Raw genomic sequence first — 21,333 nt, 5'->3', positions numbered from 1 at the left:
GGCTCTGCTGCTCCAGCTGAAGCTGGAGCTGCCCTTCGACCGCGTGGTCACCATCGGGACCGTCCTTATCCCCATCCTCCTCGTCACCCTCGTCTTCACCAAGAACTTTGCCGGTAAGGGCGGCAGGACGGGCAGGGTCGTGTCCCAGTGCATGCTGAACGAGACCGCTGGTTCTGGGAGATGTCAGCCGGCCCTCGCCGTGGCGGTGGGGACAGCGGTGTTGCTTTGCTGGGCAGGGTCGTGGTGTCACCGTCCAGGCCGGTCCCCAACGGGGACAGCTGCTGCCTCTTGCCTTGGCCGGCAGGTGAGGGGTGGGGAGGTGCTGGTGCTGCCCAGCAGCAGGTGAGAGCTGGTGTGGGTGGCAGAGCACGTTAATAATGCTTGAGGTAGATCCTGGACAGGTCCTGAGCTGGACCTGGCTGATGTCAGGCATTGTCCTAATGTTACTTCTACAGCGTGACTGTTAACACAGCCTACCAGGGAGAGGCTGATGCTTTCATGGAGACTGATACTATATATGGAGCCCCATGCAGTGTGCTTTGCCAGATTGTGGCAGTGGAAATCACTGGTATTTCTTTCTGCTGAGGGTCATCTCGCATAAACTGGTAACCGTTTAAAAAGCCTGGTTGGAATGCCCATCACCACCAGTCTCAGAAGGTCAAGTTTTGGTGAGCTTTGAAAATTACCGATCCAGTGAACTGTTATGACACCTTTTGGGCCATTAGCACATGTGTAAACATTGTTTTGCTGTGTGGATTGTAGGCTTGATGAGTGTAGCTGCCAGTGCATGATGGCTTTTAATGTCCCTTGAAGCTCCATACTGAAAATCCATGGGAAATTATTAGTGCTTTAGTATGCAGGACTGACCTGGCAGTCTGTTAGCTTGTGAGTTTGGTGAGAATTGGCTGTACTTAACCAGTTTATTTAAACATACCAGAATCAGGCTCTTGCTTTGCATGCTGCTTTGGGATTGACTCGAAGTCAATCCCTTAACACTTGTTTTCATTATGAGGTGAATTAAATCACCTGGAAGTATAACTGCTTACAAATGGAGTCTGGAGATTTTTCTTAATTATAGTAAAAACTTCTTCAATCTACTTCAGTTTTTTAAAAATTAGTTTTATAGGTCAAGATCTGCAGCCATAGTTAGTAAGAACCTCATCTTTTGGATGCTCTTCTGGAGGTATGTTGGAGAAACCGTGTTTACAGGGTACATGAAAACTGGCTCTTCATAGCAACTGAAAGACAGGTTTCAAGGTCATCTGTGGGATGCAAAAGTTTTGTGATCGCTTCCTCTGCAGAGAACTAAGCTAATAAAAAGGCAATCCTACGGCAGCTCACAAGAGTGCCTGCTTGCATATGTATGCTTTCATACTCTTTGACATGCACAGATTTGAGCCTCAGTACACCTAAAGACAGCCTTGGATGCAGGCAAGGTCATGCCCCCTTCATGTGTGTTCCTTGACATAAGGCAGGATTGCTGGCAGAAGCCCCTTGATGCTCACTGCTTGGTCAGACAGCAGCAGCTTGCTCCATGTGAAGAAGTCATCTGAGGCTGCAGATCATAGAGAAGTGTCAGGTCTGAGACTCAGATTTATACAGTGGATGTCCCTCTGCAAGGCTAAATGTAGTCCACATACATACAGAAGAAAGAGGACCTGTTGAATTTGCTCACATCTGCCTATAGTTCTGCTGTTGAGTTTATTTTGTGCAGTGGAAGACTGTTATCTAGGCTCACAGTTGTGTTCCAGATTTGTTTTTCAGAAGGTCTAAAAGCAATGTCACTTATGTCTACTTATGGGCTGTGTGTGCTGATTTGACCCAGTAAGATAGATTATATATCTGTCTAGATAGATAGAAAATAAGCAGTAGCCTATTATGTCCTACCAGGACAAAACTTATAAGGTAACACAGAAAACACCTTTACATCTCTAGGAAAATGTGGAATAACGTTCTTCTCTCATATGATGTCATGTTTGTTCAGATGGCCTGCAGTTAGAAAAATAGTATGGGAAAGGGAAAAATCATGCAAGAGAATGTAACAGAAAAGATGTAAGGATCTAATAAAACTAAATAGATACTTTTTTAAGCTTAAGTCGAAGAGTTCCAGGTTAGTGAATTTAATTCTGCTTCCACAGAGTTCAAGAGCAAAACTTTACATTAATTTTAATGTGATCTTAATCAGATGTTGATCTTTTAATGAAACAGTATTTACTCAGACTTTTTTGCTAAGTCATGCATGTCCAGAGATACTGACCCTGGTAAAAACAATAGTTTGTCTGGATGCATGCTTACTACTGATTCTACAGTTTGTGTTGTTTCACTGTCACCAATCTTGAAAAAATCTAACTTTGTTTGCTTTGGATATTGCTTCTCTGTGCAATTTAAATAGTAGCTATGCAAGTACAAACTTTGCTGATGAAATTGAGTAAGATACCTACTGCCTTTTGGTTGTGAATATCATAATAGCTTCCCAAACTTTGCTTTGGCCCTTTTGTGCTTATCTTGCCATTATTTCTCATTCTGTTAATGATATCCAGTGCAAGCTATGTGAAGATCCCATCATGCCACTAAACTGAAAACAACCCCCTTTTTCTCGGGTCTATACAATCTTACTTAATCAGTATTGGTAAATCTTTTGGAACAATGGTGTGTGCACTCGAGACACAAAAATGTAGTTGTCTAAAAGCAGTGATTTCTCAAAATTTTTTTGCTGAGGATTGGAAAAACCCTCATGATCAGCGGGTAGAGGAGATCAGAGCCTCTTATCTGGTTTATGTGTGTGCAAAGTGTAGCTGAAAGTCAAGACCAGCTGTACAGTCTGTCCAGCAAGGCTGGTGAGAATTGGTCAGGCAGGATGGGTGTCCTGCCCTGGGGGTGTGCAGAAGGCACCTCATCATTGTGGGAAGCTGGGAGTCCCCAAGCAGCAATAGCTCTGCTGGGGCCAGAGGCTGCAAGGAAGCATGAACGAAAGCAAAGTTCACCCCTAATCAGAGAACAAAGAAAGAGCATGGTGTTTATTTAAAAGATTGTAATTGACAACCTTAAAAATCATTATGCCTGTAGTATAATATATTGTATACTCTAGTTTGCCTGTGGCTGCAGATGATGCTGCCTAGTTAATTAGGTTGTTTTAGTGCCATGGGCAAAGTCATTGTTTAGGTAAACACATGTGCTCTTCATGTAAGTGATTTATTTGCCCTTGAGTTGGAGTGTTCTGATCTTTACATTTCTTTTGAGAAATTTAATGACAAATTACTGTTTTGGTAGCATAAGAGGCAAGACCTAATTGTTTAGCGGATAGTGTGCCAATATTGTGAAAAAATCACAGTTCATCTGAACTTAATGTATTACAAAAGACTTTAAATTAGATATTGTGCTTTTCTTCTATTACATGTATCATAAAGTCATAGAACAATTTGGGTCATAAGGTACTTTAAAGATCATATAGTCCAACTCCCTGCCATGGACATGGATGCCTTCCATTAGACCAGGCTACTCAAAGCCCTGTCCAGCCTGGCCTTGAACAGTTCCTTGAAGAGATGGGACATCCACACCTTCTCTGGACAATCTGTTCCAGTGCCTCACCACCCTCACAGTAAAGAATTTCTTCCTTATGTTCAATCTAAGCTACCCTTTTCCAGTTTAAAACCACAGTCCTGAGATACAGGCCCTGCTAAAAGTCTGTCCCCATCATTCTCAAAAGCCTCCTTGAAGTACTGAAAGGCCTCAGTAAGGTCTTCCTGGAATCTTCTCTTTTCCAGGTGGACAGGCCCAGTTCTCTCAGCCTGTCATAGAAGTTCTCCATCCCTCTGATGATTTTCATGGTCCCTCTGGTCTCACTGGGGCAGATGTTTCCTGTGCAGAGGGTTCCAGTCCTGCACATGGAGTCTCACGAGGACAGAGTGGAGGGCTCTCAGCCTGCTCTGTGTTGTGCAGCCCTGGGTGCTTGGGGTCCTCACAGTCTGGCTCAAGGTGGAGAGAGGGGTTGTCATCCTTGGCTCTATAAATGAATCTGTAACGTAGCTAAAATGTATTGGGAGATAAGGTTTTGTTTGCATACTTCACTACTAGATTGCGATCTAGCAGTGAAGTATTTGGGGGGCATTTGTGGGGAAATTGAGCTCTCTGCAGGAGGAAGGCAGACACACTGCTATGGATATGCTCCTGAAAGTTAAATTCAGGCTGCAAAGGAGGCAGTAAGATCTTGACCATTGATTTCAATGGGAACAAGAGTTCACTCTGATGGCTGAAGTAAGATCGGATTCTTGCACTGGCCCCCACTTCCTGAAGGTTTTTCACAGGAGGAAAGAAAGTCATTAGCTAACCTCCTACAGTGTAATTTCTGAGTCTCCTAATTCTCCTTTGGTTTTCAAGCAAACCAGTGTGATTCCAGAAAGGACACCCCTAGAAAGTTAATTAAAATAAATCTATGAATCTATAAATCTTTCCCATTTTTACGGAGCATAAGATCATCATAAAGTCATCTAGGACCAATATTCAGTTACCCAACACAAAGAAAGCCCACATGAGCACTTACAAAAGAAGAATGAATATTATTTCCCTTTCTAAAACTCAATCATGAATGGACTTCATATAAAACTGGCATATCCTTTATTTAGAGGCCAATGTATGATGACCTTGAGGATAATAAAGTTTTTGAGGCATTTTTCTCTCACCTAGTGGATGGAATCTGTATTTAACTATGAGTTTTCTGGTTTCCTGGAGTCAGAGGGCTCTCAGAAGGCAGCATAGGCTAAAGGATGTCTCTCCAATAGCAGTCTCCTTGTTGAGGTAACAATGCATACAGTGGGTGGTCCCAAGGGAACTTTGGTTTGCTCTGTTTTTGTTTGAAAATTACTGCTTTAAAGATAAAAACGATTTTTTTATTAAAATATGACAGCAAATGTGTTTGAAATTCTGTCAGAACAGTGACATAACCCCCATCACACCCTATATAGTCTTAGGCATCTTCTAGAGCAGCCATGCAGATGTGTATGCAGTGCTTTACAGAAATCCATGCTTGTATTTGACTCTCTGGAGGTTTGATTTCTCACACCAAGCTCTTTATTTCTTAGCAGTTAGTTATTCCTGTGCATTCTAGAAGTAAAATACAACCAGTATGAACAGAGAGTTCAGATTTGATCGTACTGTGCTCTCCCAGTGTATGAATAGGTGACTATACCAGGTACTGCCTGGTGGTAAAGCAAATTTTATGTCTGTTAGTATAGGTTGTCACTTTTGTCTTTCCATTTTAGCTACATTGAAGCCTCCTGGATTGTTCTCTTTCCTATGATCAAGGTTTTGGGATTCTTTTTATTGGAAGGGTTTCTTTGTTAACCCAACTCAGACTTAGGTTAATATTTAGTGAAAGAAATGGTAATACACCAAATTTAATTAAATTTATAGGGTCGGGATTTAAGGTACATAGTCTTAGTCCAGCTGTAGCCTGTGTTGGTTTTCAGAAGTAGTTTTAGTTATAAAGTTTCAGTATCTCTTGTCAAGGCATGGTCAGTCTGGAATGGTATAGGTATAGATAAAGAAGATCAGTCCATCAGCCTTTCCATTTTCACTTCCTTTCCAAAATGCACAGAATGTGGAGTATTAGACTGCCAGTTTGAGGCGGGTCTGTTTGATGTTCCATGTATATTCCTGGTTTTGCCATGGCAGCAGTACACAAGCTGCAGCCACAGGTGGGATGCTGCTGGGTCAGCACGTGCTGTGTCCCCTCCTCCATGGCTGGCAAGGGTGCTGCAGCAGCAGGTGGCAGCTTTGGTGTTGAGTGTCTCATGGCATTTGCTGAACCTCCAGGACACTCTTCTGTAATCCAGCGGATTGAGAGACACTTGGCTTTCATGATGTGCTGCTTAGTTCTTTTGTATCACTTAATGTTTTTAGTGAGTGGTTTAAATATTCCAGTGTTGTGCTGGGTTGAGAAACAACCCCATCAGTAATGTCTGTGGGAAGTTCTCTCCGTAAAGGACCAGAGAGTGGTGGGTTCCAAAGGAGATTACATTGCTGGGTTTGTTGTGTTATCTTCACAATATTGAAGTATTTTGGTTTCCAAACCGATGTTGTAATGGTATTGCTAAGTCATATCCCTCTTGTACAGTGCCTCACACTTTCTATTCACAGGGAATTATTCTTCCCATATTGCAGTCATGTTTACTTTTCCCACCCAAGCTGTTAAATGCTGGTACTTTATTAAAATAAAGCAAAGCATTCATCCAGTTGATTTTTATACTTTAGTCAAAAGCCAAGCTTTGGCATTGGTTTTCATGCTAGGTTCTTTAAACAGTGCCTACAAAATACAAAAGAGGTTGCTCAAAAATACTGTATTTCTGTGTCTCTTAGCAGTTGTGTAGTTCAGCCCTCTACCATCCTTCTGCTAGAAAATTTTCATAAGAAAGCAATGGAAGGAAACAGTGTTTAATGACTGAAGTATCAGTTCAAGGTTTTATGTTATATTTTCTGATTTGTAATCATTGCATAAGCAATGCTTACATTACTGTGTAATACAGCATGAGTTCAATGTCTATTTCACTTTTCACCCTACAGTATGTTTGAAATAGTATATGGCATATTTTTATATTATGAGATGGAGTTTTATTTTGTATTTCTGCTCACTTTTCTAATCTGTATTTGTTTCGAATTGTGTCAGGATAATTACATATGCTTATTTAGGTGACTTACCTAATAGATGGCTTTTGATCTTACTTTCCATTTTTTCTCTCTAACTGCACTTGAAGAGAGTGAGGATGGCATTTTCCCAAATGGCTTTGTCAGTGCTAAGAGTACAGAGCCGGATTGTTTAGAGTATGACAAAGTGATGACGCCACTGCAGAAATTGTTCTGAGGTGATATTAGCAGAGAAAGGAGAATTTAGGGAGTGCAGCAGTACCACTTAAGTGCTTTCTTAGCACATATTTTTTAAAAGGAATACAATGATGCAAGCAGCCACAGGCTGGCTGCAGTTTGGCTGCTGGCTGTTCACATTGCTGATGGAATTTTTCCCAAAGGATAAGGGCCCTTTACACACAAACTCAAGGTGTGCACAGGATACACTAGCTGGGACTCTGTGAGTTTTGATCATTCAAAGATTTGAAGTTACACAGGTGAAAGGTGAATAGAAAGGTATTCTTGAAGAAATGCATGAGGAAATGCATCACTCCACTGCAGTTCCTAGGGACTGCAGATATTTTTTTCTGTCATAAATTCCATTTCTCAGACCTCATCAACACACATACATCATCATTTTTTAATCATGTCTTTAATGACCTGTTTGCATTATTAACCCCTTCATTTTTTCAAACGTCATGTGTGGGAAGAGGTCCAAAATATGGATGAATTTTAGCTTACTACATGCTTTCAGATAACCAACAGATTTAAACAGATGGCCAAAGATATTTCTGTTTAAGAGCTACTTAATTTATTTACCTTTGACAAAAGGAAACCTTGTGAATAAATAAAGGGTAAGGTTAAGATTGTTTTTCAAAGCTACCCTGAAGTATTTGAGGCTCTTTGTTTTCTCTAAACTAGATAGAAATCATGCATCCATGATGTAGAGGAAATTTCAGCTGGTGTGGTTTCTTACGTCTATAAAAGTCTTCAGGAAGAATCTGCATCATCACTGAGTTCCTTGAGTCCTCTCAGTATTGAAAATAGCTGCAGTGGACACCCTCAGTACATGTATATGTTTAATTACAAAAGCTGAATAATTTCACAGTAGACAAGCATAATTCTTGTAGATTTCTTCTTTTTCACATGATACAGGATTTATTCTAAGAAAAACACTGAAATCAGGAAACACATTTCCATCACTGGGGATTGTGTCCCAGGCTTGTATTATACTCTTGCATTTGAATGGGGAAGTGCAGCTGTTCACTATGATAGCAAGCATAGTTTGTGAGCTTTGGGGATTTGTTTGCCTTTCTTTAGTGGCACCAAGCCTGTCATGCAGGCTCAAAGTGCTGAGATGTGTGGTGGAGTTTTTGCAGCTCAGAGCTCAGTGACTATTTCTGGAGTTTTAGTTTAATTTTAGTTTTATGATGAAGTAATTATTTCACATTTTGAGGTTGAGGTACCTTATCTTCTGTGAGATTGATGTTTTCCTCAGGAGGTCAGGAGCCCTCCACACTGGAAGTGGCAGAGCCCTCGGGAGCCTCGGGTGGTGGATTGTTCTGTCTCTTCTGTGATGAATCAAAACAGTTCTGATGCTTCACAAAACCCAATTTCTCTACATATGGAGGAATCAGTTTTCCAAGAGCAGTAGACCAGTCATCTCTGCCCTCTATACTATGTTATTAACATAATGTTATTACCTAACGAGCTAACTGTTGGTGCTTTTCTTCTTTTTCAACATGAACTTTTCCTGGTGCTGTGTTTATGCCAAGAGGTACTTAATACAAGCCATCTTTTTAATTTCTAGTCATTAAATAATAATAATGCAATAGAACAAATGTGCTGTTTCCTATTGTTTCCTGTGGTTGTATTTTGTACTCGACCCTTGATTTAAGATGCCACTATTGTTCATGTATCATAAGTTTCACTGGATTTTCATTATTCATTTCATTTCAGCATTTATTCTTGCAGTTTCCTTCAGGTGTTACTGCAGTCCACATTATCATACTGTCTGAGTGCATGTAGTTGCTTTGGGGTTCCATCTCTAGCAGGCAGTTTTTGACCTCTGCAAAACATTAAAATAGTATTTTCACACCTTACTACTTCTCCTATGCAGAAGATCTGTACATCACTGAAATTCCACTCACCTCCTCATGCAAGCACTAAATTTAGAAGTAAATGTTATTCAGATCTCTTTGGTAGGACTGGCTGCATGGCTGAATTTTGTTAATTATATTTCAATTAATACATTCCTTTCAATTTAGATCTAACCTTCCCTCAAATCTTGCCACCAAGAGTCAGCCACTATAAATAAGCTCTCTTTTCAGTGACTTTACCACTGTGCTGCATGGCCACTACATGGTAGAGGGCAGCTCATGACTGAGGACACATTCCTCTGTAGGAGCAGCGTAAGGGATTTCATCTAAGTGTTTCTGCACCTTCCTCATAGCAGTTGCTATTTCCAACACACCCGACAAGCAGGAGTAGGTGTCTGTTTTTCCTGACTAACCTGGGCAGGTGTACAAAGCCTAAAGCCTTAGATTTCCAGTAAGGGTGAGCACATCAGCTGCTTTTAGAAGAGCCAGACTCTATTACATACAGGGAAATATGGTTCTGTAAATTTATATATACATTAGGGAAGTGCATTGTTAATTCACTGATTCTACAGATCCAAAATATATGTGGTTCAAGCAGCAGTTCTGCAAGGCAAAAAGACCCAAATTGCAAATACAGGGAGACCTGCTGCTACCCTTGCTCTTCAGTTACCCTTGTGGGTGAGCCATTGCCAATCAATCTTTGAAATTGCTTATCTGCATCTCACTCTTTATGACTAATCCTTGCAGAGCATAGGCAAGTAAAACCCAATAGCAGCAGTGGTTTCCTGTCTCATTTTTTTAGGGACTTTCTTTTCAAGATTTTTTTCTTAAACAGGACAAGTGGTTTCAGAGATTGGGCAAAAAAGGCTTTGCTGATCATGGAGAAATTTGTACCTTAGGAAGACTTCATGGGCATGGAACCTGTATTCAGTCTGGAAGCAATATTCCCTAAGAAAGGTAAAGGTATTGTCTCTTTATTTCAGTAAAACTAGTAATTCTTAATAATTAGCTTGCTAAGTTGAGGCTTAGTTTGATGGATGTTTTCTCATCCATATGAGTAAACCCAGTGAGTTCAATAGGACTGTATGACACACAAAATTAATTTCAGGGATCCATCCTTACCCTGTACTAATTTCTAACCTCTAAATATCCTTTAAATAAAGTAGTTGAAATAAACTAGTTAAATTAAGTGAGTTTTTCCTTTTGCTGACAGTTAATTTGGGTATTAGCTAGCATCTGTTAAAATCATTCAAAGCAGAATTACATATTCCTTGTGAAGTGTGTGACTGGGATGGAAGACATATATACTGTTTAGATGATATTTTACTTTCTTAGACTACATTTTCAACCTCAGTAACAGAAATGTTCTTTACTTGTTTTTTCCAGAGAGAAGAGGATCCAGGACATTTCTTCTTTTCCATTTAAAAATTGCTGAAAAAGTACTAAATAAATTATTTCTGTTTCTAAAAATAAACAGTTTGCTACCTGCTTTCTTGTGCAATCCTTTTAGTACCCAAGATGAATGAGGCATGTATGTCAGATTGCTTACATGTATGTGCCACAAAGCAGTATGATAAGGAATACTCTTGTTAAATACTGGCATTTATTGCTAAATTCAGGGAGTTTCTAATTTATTTTGTCTATTAGAAATGTGGGTGCTGGGAAGTGATGGGCAGAGAGAGTCTACCTAAATATTGGATTTCTCCTTGGAGACAAGTGGAGAGGACTGCACAAGGAGTGCTTCAGAGATCTTGACTGGATTGCCAGCTTATCTTCAGAGGCAGGTTGGGCACAGGGATGAGGATGATTTAGAGCTCTCTTCAAGAGGGCAGAGTTGCTAGGAGGCAGTAGGCTAGTGTGAGTCTGCAGTATATTTAACTCAGTAACTGTAGTTATCAATATGCTTACCTGATGCTTAGCTGGGATCTCCAGCTCGAGTGTTTAGGCACTTGTCCAGAGGCTGGAGATGCAGCCTGTTCAGCAGCACCCAATCACCAGCTCTGCTGCCTACACCCTGTGTGGGGTACTGGCAGTCGTGCTGGATGCTAACTAGATCCTTGAAGAAATCTTCACACAAGAGGCATACTTACCTTTGCCTTGAACTGAATTCTTGCCTTGGAAGAATTTTCTTTTCTTTTTACATTTTTGTGTTATATTTTCTCAAAACTGTTTGGTTTTTTCTGTCTGCTGTTGGAAAATTTTACTGTTTCTTTTGCTTTACTAAATTATTGCATTGGAATGCTAAATAATGCATTTTAGTGGGAAGATTAATGAAGAGTGATTTACTCTTTTTCTAGAGTAAATTCTAAATGCTGGAGGTCACAGGAGGCATATACAATTTGTTATCATGGTTTATATTTTGGCAAATATACTTTATTCTACTGGGAATGCATTAGGCATAAAAAATCATTTACCCTGTTATGTAGGAGCATATACTGTTTATTATTAATTTTTTTATGCCTACCAAAGCACTCTAAATGTGTATTTTGCAGCCTGAAGAAGTGGTGTTTAATTCAGGGCCTCTCAAAGAGGACAGTTGAATGTGTATTAAGTATATGGAGGTTGGGGGACCGCTGAAAGGAGGTGGCTGACCTTGGAATGGGAGCAGTAGGAGTGGGAGTGTGTGCCTGCAGGAACCCCACAGGCATTTCTCCAAGCCTTTTCTAAAAGCAGCAGTCTTGACAGCTCCTAGCTTCAGTACTCTGACTTCACTCCTTTCCATACTGTCTGGATTCTTTCTAAAGAGTTTTTTTTTGAGCACAACCCCTTCCATTACCCCTCTCCCTACCCTGAGTGGCTCCTGCAGCCATGCACTTTCATTCCCCTGAGGTATGACTTCTGTACCCCAGTACCTCCCTCGAGTGAGTTCTCTCCCTTTCAGAAATGCTGAATATGATGGGATGGGGTGAGATGTTGCGGAATGAAGCATGTGAAAAAACTTACCTGCCAAGGGATTTTAATTTCTCAAGTGTTGTATCAGTTGTATTACACAACTAAGTAATTCTGTGTTGTTTATTTCATCTTGATTGCATGTCTGAAAAATGCAGTCAGATCTCTCTCACACCTTATCCTAGAGGACAGTTCTGCAGATTTCTAGAAACTACTTAGGTGCATAGTGAGCAGGATAAAATGTATTTATGTACAATTGTTGAAAACATTTGACGTATTGAAAAAAGGGAAATGAAGCTTCTTAGTGTGCATGTTTAGGCTTAAGTTAGTATGAAAATCATCACATATTACCATCAAAGCCTTTTTTTTTCAATGTAGTAATTACTAGGAATATATCTTTCAAGGAGCAGGGAGACAGGTTATTTTTATGGGCTTTAGACTAGACAATGTTGAGAGGATGACCAATCCACTCAGCCATAATAATGCTCCCTAAGCTTTTAAAAATTTTATTTACAACACTTTACTTCATTGCCATACACAATTAAACTGTGATGTCTCAGGAAAAAGCTGTGTTTCATGGTGGCTGGAATGGCTATATGAAAAAGGACCTTCACAAACTGTAATTTTCAGCATGAAAAAAGTATCAGTAGAAACTTTCTATATTTATGAATATAAAGTTAAAAGAAAATGCATTTTGTATATTGCATGATCCAACACCAGAGCTGTGATTTTAACACCGTTGCAATCTTTTTTAATGCATACTTACCTATCAGGAGAACATTATAAAACAAGCAAACAAAAAAAATCTTCCTTGTCTTCTTGAAAGCACATTAAGCAGAGGTCTCACAGCAAAGTGAGTTATGTGTGTGAGAACAACTTGTTCCTCTGCTGTCCTCATCAGACCTGCATGTCAATATCCAGCTATACGTCATTGCCAACTTTCAACAGGATTAGTTATTGACATGGTGTTTTTAATTAATTAATGATGGGCACAGGCTGCAGTAGAGAAGAAACAGTCCCATACCCTGCTATACCTGGATCAAACACCTTCAGGGTGTTTGCTAAATGTCAGGTTAAATGCTGCCACTGTCTTAAGAAGTAACATTCACAAAAACTAACTCAAAACCTGGTGTGGATCCTGCTTGGCAGCCTCTTGTCAGTGCAGAGAGACAGGTTCTTTGTCCAGACAGTAGCTAAATGAATCTCTTGCTTTGAATCACTTCAGAAGGGAATTCCTCTCTTCTCAGTTGTCTGGACCATTTTCTAGGGGAATGAGCTCCCAGGTTTGATGCAGTGCTTTGTGAGTCAAGTCCTGTGATGAGAGGGTTAAGCTAAATATCCCTGTGGAATAACTTTGCCAAAATTCATGACATTCTCTGACAGTAATTATAGCTCAAAGGTAATCCTAAGACAGGTTGTGGCAGCTCCATCCCCGGAAGTGTTCAAGGCAAGGCTGGATGGGGTTTTGAGTAGCCTGGTCTAGTGGAAGGAGTCCCTGCCCATGGCAGGGGGGCTGGGACTAGATTATCTTTAAGATCCCTTCCAGCCCAAACCAGTCTCTGATTCTATGATTCTATAATAGAAAATACTGTATAAATAAAATAGTGTTGGAACCCACTGCTCTTACTTCAGTCAGTTATCAGAAGTCCCACTGGCACCATAGAGGATTTTTTTTTGTCTGAAGGGTCTTGGGATTTACATGTTATACAATGAAAATCATGCCAATTTTGCAAATATGCAAAGAAAATACTAGAGTAGTAGCAACAAGGTACAAAACATTGAGTAAGAGTGGGACACTATGCTCAGCTGGCCAGATAAATTACAGATCTTTTACAACCTCACAGACAATTGGGTCAGATAAAAACAAGTTTAACAGAGGAAAAGAGAACAAATTCCTCTCATTGATGTTTGCTTTTCCTACTGTTTGGGACAGCCTCATTTTGTAGCCTGTAATGCAGCTGGTCAGTCCAAACTGGAGTTCTGAAGCTCTTTGGACTTTTTTCACTAAAGCAGTGGCAATGGATGGAGTGCAGTTAGTCTCTCAGTGATCTGTCCAATGTAAATGTAAAATGTTAAGACATTTTCATTTGTTTCTTTTTTTTTTTTAATATATAAAGGAAAAAGATATTGCATTGTTGTTGTATATATATACAATTTTGGCAAAAGTCACCCTAGCTTTTGGGTCTCAGTGAGCTGAAAGAACTAATCAGTTTATTTTATAGTAGTAACTGATGCAGGAATCAAAAAATAATCCTTGTGGCTGATTTGTAGGAATACTTGCTGCTGTTTTCTCAAGCATTTGTGATGTGGAAACCTAGGAGAAATGAACTCATATCTGGCACAGAAAACTTGGTTTCATATTGGAAAGTTCTACTGGGCTTAGGGATACCCAATTCAAAAAATTTCTGCTTATGAGAAACATAGCATTCAGCATTGCCTTTTTTTACACCATGGGAACATTTTTACACAGGAATCTGTTTGTTCTCCTGGGGAATTCTACAATAAGTCCTTGATAGTAGAAAATCAAATTGTTTGTATGCATCCTTCATGGGTAGGGTTAGAGGCCGCGTAATTGTGAAACCAAGGGAGTCAGTGAGCATTTTTCATGTTACATATGTCTGTAAGTACACAAAAATAGTCTAAATGGAAGTGCTTTAAGCTATCCTCTGAGGCTGAAGTTAGATAATTTTAAAATAGTCTTCAAAAACAATATTAAAGTATTTGCAGGCCATGCTCACTTTACATGCTGTCTTGAGTAGCAGCATTTATTCTGTCAACTCTGTTTAAGTTGGTAGTATTAATTCTCTCTAGATCACAGAAGAGGTTTGTACCTCCACACCAAAGAACTAACTTTTGCTTTGCTCACATGTGAAAAGTAACTGGTCAAGTAGGGGTCATTTGTTAAGCCAGAAAGATTAGTGGGAGTTGCCTGTCTATTAATTTTTAATATTCTATTTATTGTTATCAATATGATTTTTTTTCATTTTTATTATAAAGAAAACAGTGCCACCATGCTCTTCCAGGGAGCTGTTTTTGATCTGAATTGTAGACTACATTCAGAGCCAGAGCAGGCTTGGTGTTCTTGAGTGATTCTCAAGTCAAGAGAGCATGCTTCCTCCTATGGGTCTCATTCTGGGAAGTTTTTTAAAGGTGTACCAGAACACTCTAAAATATATTCTCCTTGTTCTACCTGTCAAAACATGAAAACATGGTCTTCCTCTTTGAATAGGATGTCTTCATAATGGTCATTGTTCTTTGGAGAATTAATGCTGCTTTAGCTTTCACAAGTTTTTCTCTCCTTCTTTCATGTATTCCTAGAAAAAAAAAAGGTCATGTAAGAACATAATTTATCTACTGGTCAGGACCTTCATCTCAGCATTCTGATTATGATGGTAAAATACAAATGTTTAGAAGGGGTGTTAAAATAGACAAGTATGTGGTGTAATTTCCTTTGACAAACCTTTCCGTTCTCCAGCAGAATATGACTGAAACATTTCCTGAGAGAAAAATTGCATCACTGTGAATTTAATAATCCTTGCTAAACTTTCTCTCCTATTACTTTGTGTGATTTCTTTCTTGATCCACAGCATTTGTTTCATCCGTAATACTGTCTGAGGGCAAGTTGCATTTAATTACACATTTTTTAAAAATCCCAAAGTTACAGTTTCAAATGTAGACTTTAATTTTCATACCAATAAATAGTTAACACACCAGATTCTGTCCTGGTCAGTCACACTTTTATTTAAGAATATTAGCTGAGAGGGATACAGTTGACTAAATTCTTGTATGTCTCGAGTTTCATTTTTTTCTATCATATCAAATGAGTTGACTTTGTTGTTAATTATTAAAAACATTGCCTTAAGCTACATCTAACTTTTTCTGTCTGGAAGAATGCTTAGCTGGGATGAACCTTAAATTTCATCTAATTTTCAGCATTTGCATGGAACATCCTCAGCTACTGGCTTTGTAGTGAATATCAGGTCTTTTAGCTTTACAGAGTTCACATCATAGTTGCTCAGGATATTATTTTCAGAGAGGTCATTAAACCAAAAATGTATTTCTTGCTGACATTTCTAACTCAGGTTCGTTCTAAAACTTTCAGGTAAATAGTTTTGCCGTAGGGTTTGTGAGCATGTATGCAGCCTGAGCTGGCAAATAGATGTAGAGGGCTTAATGGTCATGTGAAGATACAGTAAAATAAAATTGATATAATTTGGAATGTTTATTTTCCAGAGCCCCTTTTGTAGGTTAAATGCACAGCAGTGACTTTTCTCTCTGTTATACAGAGGAGCCAATATACTGTTACACACCACACAACTTCACCCGCGATCAAGCCTTGTATGCCAGAGGATATTGTTGGACAGAATTAAAAGATGCCTTGCCAGGAGTTGATGCCAGCCACTGGCCCTCCTTGTTTGAGCATAAGTTCCTACCTTATGCACTGCTGGCTTTTGCTGGGATAATGTACATTCCAGCTCTGGGCTGGGAATTTCTGGCCTCCACTCGACTGACTTCGGAGCTTAATTTTTTGCTTCAGGAGATCGATAACTGCTACCACCGTGCAGCTGAAGGGCGGGCGCCAAAAATAGAGAAACAGATTCAGTCCAAAGGCCCAGGGATAACCGAGAGAGAGAAAAGAGAAATAATTGAGAATGCAGAAAAGGAAAAAAGCCCTGAGCAGAACTTGTTTGAGAAATATCTGGAAAGAAGAGGACGAAGTAACTTTTTAGCTAAGCTTTATCTTGCAAGACATCTGTTCATCATCTTTTTAAGCATCATACCAATCACATACTTATCCACCTACTATGCTACACAGAAGCAAAATGAATTTACGTGTGCACTAGGTGAGCCTCCGGACAAAACGAGCAGCTCCAAATTGCACATCAGAGTGAACTGTAAACTGCCATCTGTCCAGCTCCAGCGGATTATTGCTGGTGTAGATATCGTTCTCCTCTGCTTCATGAACTTGATAATCCTCATCAACTTGATTCACCTCTTCATATTCCGCAAATCTAACTTCATATTTGATAAACTGAACAAAGTCGGAATAAAGACCAAGAAACAGTGGCAGAAGTCCCAGTTTTGTGATATTAATATTTTGGCCATGTTTTGTAATGAAAATAGGGACCACATAAAATCATTGAACCGTCTGGATTTCATTACAAATGAGAGCGATCTCATGTACGACAACGTGGTGCGCCAGCTGCTCGCGGCACTGGCCCAGTCCAACCATGACGCCACTCCAACCATGCGGGATTCAGGGATCCAGACCATAGACCCAAGCGTTGATCCAGCAGAGATTGATGCTAATGAACAGCTCATCATTAAGAGGCCAAGGAAGAAGATGAAATGGATCCCGACCACCAATCCCCTTCCCCAGCCATTCAAGGAGCAGTTAGCCATTATGAAGGTGGAGAACCACAAGCCTGATAAGCCGAAGCCCGTGCGGAGAAAAACAGCGACAGACAGCCTTATAGCTCCTTTGTTGGAGTCTGCTGCAAAGACCTCACAGCAATCGTCTGCTCACAAGAGCGAGCCAAACGCCATCCCAAGCACAAGCAGTGAAAAAAAACACACACGGCACTTTTCCTTGGATGTTCATCCATATATACTCAGTAGCAAAAAACCCAAGCCAGAGGTTCAAGCCATGCCCTCGATGCCTACGTCAAAAAGCCAAGAGGGTGGATTTTTAAACCAGGAAGAGAATGTTGTAGTGCATGTTACCTCCTCTCTCAAAGGTACAGTATGCCATAACACCCATACCACCTCCACAGGCCATAATTTACGTAGCAACCTTAAGGAACTCAGAGTTTATTGAAACTGTTTGACCTACCTAGTTGGATTTGGGGATAGCTAGTAATCTCAAGGTTTGCAGGTGTCAGAAATAAAGGTTCTCTCTCTTAAACAACTGTATGGAGGGTAAGGATTATTCCAGGTAGAGCTGTACAAAACAGGCTGCAGGCTGTTGGTGCGGTTAATGTTTCAAATGTAATCAGGTTTTCACAACTAGAAATGTGGTCATGCCTTGCCAAGGAAATGAGGAATGTTTGGCTTCCATGATACCCTTCCTGCTCCACCAGCACCTGGCACGTTTCAAACCTGCCTTATTTTCAAGTGATATGGAAACTGCCATGGTAGATGACCAGTACCCTGAGCAGTAATAGCCCCTTAGGGGTGTGTAGGAGACTACTAATGGCAGTTAAAGCTGCCTGTGGAAAAAAGATCTCTTAGACTACCAACTCTGAGGGGTTGTCATGGTTTGTCACGTAGAAAATCAAAACTCAACTTGTTGACATTGTTCTTCACACACGCTTTAAACTGCCCTGTGTCTTACATGGACCAGAGGATGGATGTTCTGAAGTGTGGGTGCTGGTCAGGGATTCAGGATTTCTGCCATTCCCTTCCCGTGTGGCCTCACAGGAGATGCTCTTTCAGTGCCTCGGTTCCCTGAGGGTCTTGTAAAGCCTGTCCCTTTCTTTGAAAAACTCAAGGGAGTGTTTCAAATATATCAGTAATTGCTATGAGCTAGGATGATGAGGAAAGCCATTTGAACATTACAAAAAGTGATAGATCAGTAAATAAACTGATAGAGAGATATCTTCTTGTTTATTTTTGTAAGCTACTGACATAAGAAAGAAGCACAATGCAGTTGAAGTTACAGAAAAATCTGTACGTACTTAAAGCAATGGCTCTCATCTCATTACAAGCTAAGACCTCCCTCTGGGCTTCGACAGACTGACCTCTACCGTCACCCCACTGCCCAGCAAAGAAGTGATTTGAGGTATAAAAGTTTCTGTCACTTCCAAATCCCTATGCTCCTTAGACTCCTCCAACTCCCCAATGTGCATGTGAGCTATTCTACAGCATTCTTTTCCAGTCACCTGCTCTGATTTCAACTCCTCAATACTGCTGGGGTTTTCTGGTTCAATCACCTTAATCTAAATTAGTGCTTGAATATTTTAAGGACAAAAAATAATTACTGGAGTTTTGGGGCTCTGTGACTCCCTATTCACATTAAAAATTTTCAACTTTGTTTTTGAGTTAGACCTACATTGCAGTCCATCAGGTAAGGCAGACTTATAAATTCTGAAAAGAGACTTCAGTTTATGACAAATTGCTGAGTTCTTTCTAAAGACAAGTGGCTTACAATGTGTAACCACTGGTTTTTCCCATTGAAAGTATCAATGCCTTTTTTATTCCATCCTGTGGATTTCAATAGTCATTGCATTTGTCAAAACATTAAATCATACTGTTTAAAAAACACTGGCCAGACTAGGAGGGGAATAAATATACTTTTCAGTTGGTTTTTTTTCCTTCATTTTACAAAAATACCATTCACATAAGGAAGCATGAGCATGCATAAAAAAGAGTGAGATCTAGAAACCCCACTTCTTGTTTGTCCTGTTTCCCTGAGCTTACGACCCTGTTGTTTTCAAACAGTCCTGTTTGGATTTCTCAAAGGGTCCCAAGAAAATTCCTTTTGGGATCCTCTTCTGATCCCACTGAAATCGGTGGCGAGACTGCCAATGACTTTTATTGGTTTGGGACGCTCCTCGCTGATGGACTGGAATGGTGAGAGACTACCTGTCCTTCATCTGTCTGTTTTGTTCTCTTGTAGACACCCCTCATCCTGCAAAAGAGATCCTATACTCATCCGAGGCATGCAGAACTGTGCCCGCAGCTGCGGCTTTTGTCACGTGTAACCACAACCACATAGCCACCACTGCTGCTGCCACCAGTATGGCTCTGAACCAGGTCAAGCCAGAGCCCACATCTGCTCTGAGCTGCAACCCAGCCCACCCTTTGCTGCACATCAACACGCTGTACGAGGACCACGAGGAGGAGGTGTCCAGCATGATGGACAATGGGATTCACTCTCCGGCAGAGCCCGGGGAGATGCTCTCCATCCCCACGCCCAAGCAGATCAGGCTGGCCACGTTTGACGAGCCCATGGCCATGGTGAGCTCGGTGGAGTACTGAGGGCAGGCCCAGGAGCACTGGCCATGGTCCCTCCCCCAGCAATGCAACTCACTGCATGAGCATGGAGAGTTTTCTCATGGACTATCGCTTCTGGTAATAACAGCACCAAACGGTTTTTCAGGATCACATCATAAGCACTGTCAGTCATTTGCAAAATAGAATAAAGGAAATCTGGTGGAAATAGACCTTTAACACTAAGACAAACCATTAGCTCTAACTCTAAACTATAGCTTCCTGATTGAAATGGGAATTAGCACAATTTATGAACATTAAGAGTCTAATGGCATGCCACAGCAATTTTAGTGAGTGTTTAAATCCTTTGCATTCAGAATCACTGATTAAACTTAACATGGAAGTGAGGTATACTTTTTAATGGCAGGAGTTAAATAATAGTTCTTTTCTAAGCAGGGAGGATTTTTTTTTAAATTCAGGATTATGAAAAAGTTATATGCAAGCAAAATTTGTGTTTGTTTGTTTATTTAGCTCACTGATGTTGGGCTTGATGAAGACTTAGCTGAAAGGGCCTTACTACCACCAGCATTTAAGTGCAAAAGATTGACACACTCAATCTCTTGCATTTATAAATGAAAATACCTGAATTATGCCCCGCCCTTTAACATGCTTATATGTTTGATGGAAGATGATTAAATTAAGAGTTTATTTTTTTAAATATATTTTACCATGGAAAAAATTACTTTAATAACTTTTCAAACCAGGTGTTACTTTTAACAAAATGTGTAGAAGAGAGTCATTGTAGCTGCTTATTTTTTCATAGTGTATTTATGAACCAGGTTAGAAACTTTCATGGGTGCTTCACTGATACGAACAATCTCACAGAGGTCATTACAAAATATCTTACAAAATATGAAACCAGCAAACCTGTTTTCAAATAACACACAGTTAAAGAAGTCTATTAATTCAGTTCTACAGATTTGGCTAGTCCTTGATTCAGCAAAAATTAAGGCCATGGATGACACTGAAATGACTCATGTCTAAAACTAAGCACACACTGAAATGGCTTTGCTGGATCTGGGCTCTAGTGAAGGCAGACAATAATGCTGCAGTATGTGCTGTCACTGATTCAGTATTTGCCATCCTTGGCTCAAAGCACATCTTCATGCCCATCTTCCTATAATTACGATAAGTGTGATCTAATAGAAAACTCTAGTATAACTAAAACGTCTATAAAAGTGTATCATGCAATAACCATTCTCAGCAAAATTATAGTGAAACAGAAAAGTGACTGTGTAAAACAATATTCCTAGCTGCATTCAGAATTACAGACTGTGTGTGTTTGCTTCAAAATTATGTATAATGGTAGAAAAAAATATGCAGCACAAATATGGGACTGAAATCTTGAGTTTATTTTTAATTTATTACCTCAGACATGGATATATTATACCAATATTTAATGAAAATAGTACTGAAAATAAATGCCTATTATTCTGAATATTTTAATGTGTACTACTTCCTAGTTTAGTGTTATAACCAGCCCCTTAAGCAGGGTAACTGAAGTTCTTGTCAATAGATCCCTAGGGGTGGATTAGGATAAAATGACACTGAATTACCAGTGTACATTTTTGAGGTAAGTTTATTGTAAAACGAATTGGTTGCACTGGAAAGGAGCCATTTTGTTTCTTCTCTATACAATTACAAAAATATGACAAAGAAAGTATATGAGAAGAAAGAAAGAGGAGGAAAAAGCAAGAGTAGGTAGTGGGGAGGAAAGATGTGACCGCCCGTATTG

General features: G+C 39.9%; 1 protein-coding gene across 3 annotated transcripts in view; it reads left to right on the top strand.

Moving 5' to 3' along the window:
• Positions 1–21,036, top strand: part of PANX2 (pannexin 2) — a 21,877-nt gene extending 841 nt beyond the window's left edge. Inside the window, exons 1-3 of one of the 3 annotated variants that reach the window (XM_005420946.2) lie at positions 7–113; positions 15,893–17,344; positions 19,225–21,036. In XM_005420946.2, coding sequence (XP_005421003.2) covers positions 16,069–17,344; positions 19,225–19,586 — 1,638 coding nt within the window. In that variant the 5' untranslated portion in view covers positions 7–113; positions 15,893–16,068 and the 3' untranslated portion in view covers positions 19,587–21,036. Of the gene's footprint in view, positions 1–6; positions 114–15,839; positions 17,345–19,224 lie in introns of those variants that run through there. The other 2 variants (XM_031056948.1, XM_031056950.1) reach the window with 2 other exon arrangements.
• The last annotated feature ends 297 nt before the right edge of the window (positions 21,037–21,333 follow it).

The sequence above is a fragment of the Geospiza fortis genome, unplaced genomic scaffold (genome assembly GCF_000277835.1).
Source record: "Geospiza fortis unplaced genomic scaffold, GeoFor_1.0 scaffold195, whole genome shotgun sequence".
NCBI lineage: Eukaryota > Metazoa > Chordata > Aves > Passeriformes > Thraupidae > Geospiza > Geospiza fortis.
Note: the sequence above shows the minus strand (reverse complement) of the source record. Positions and strands in the feature narration are given on the sequence as shown.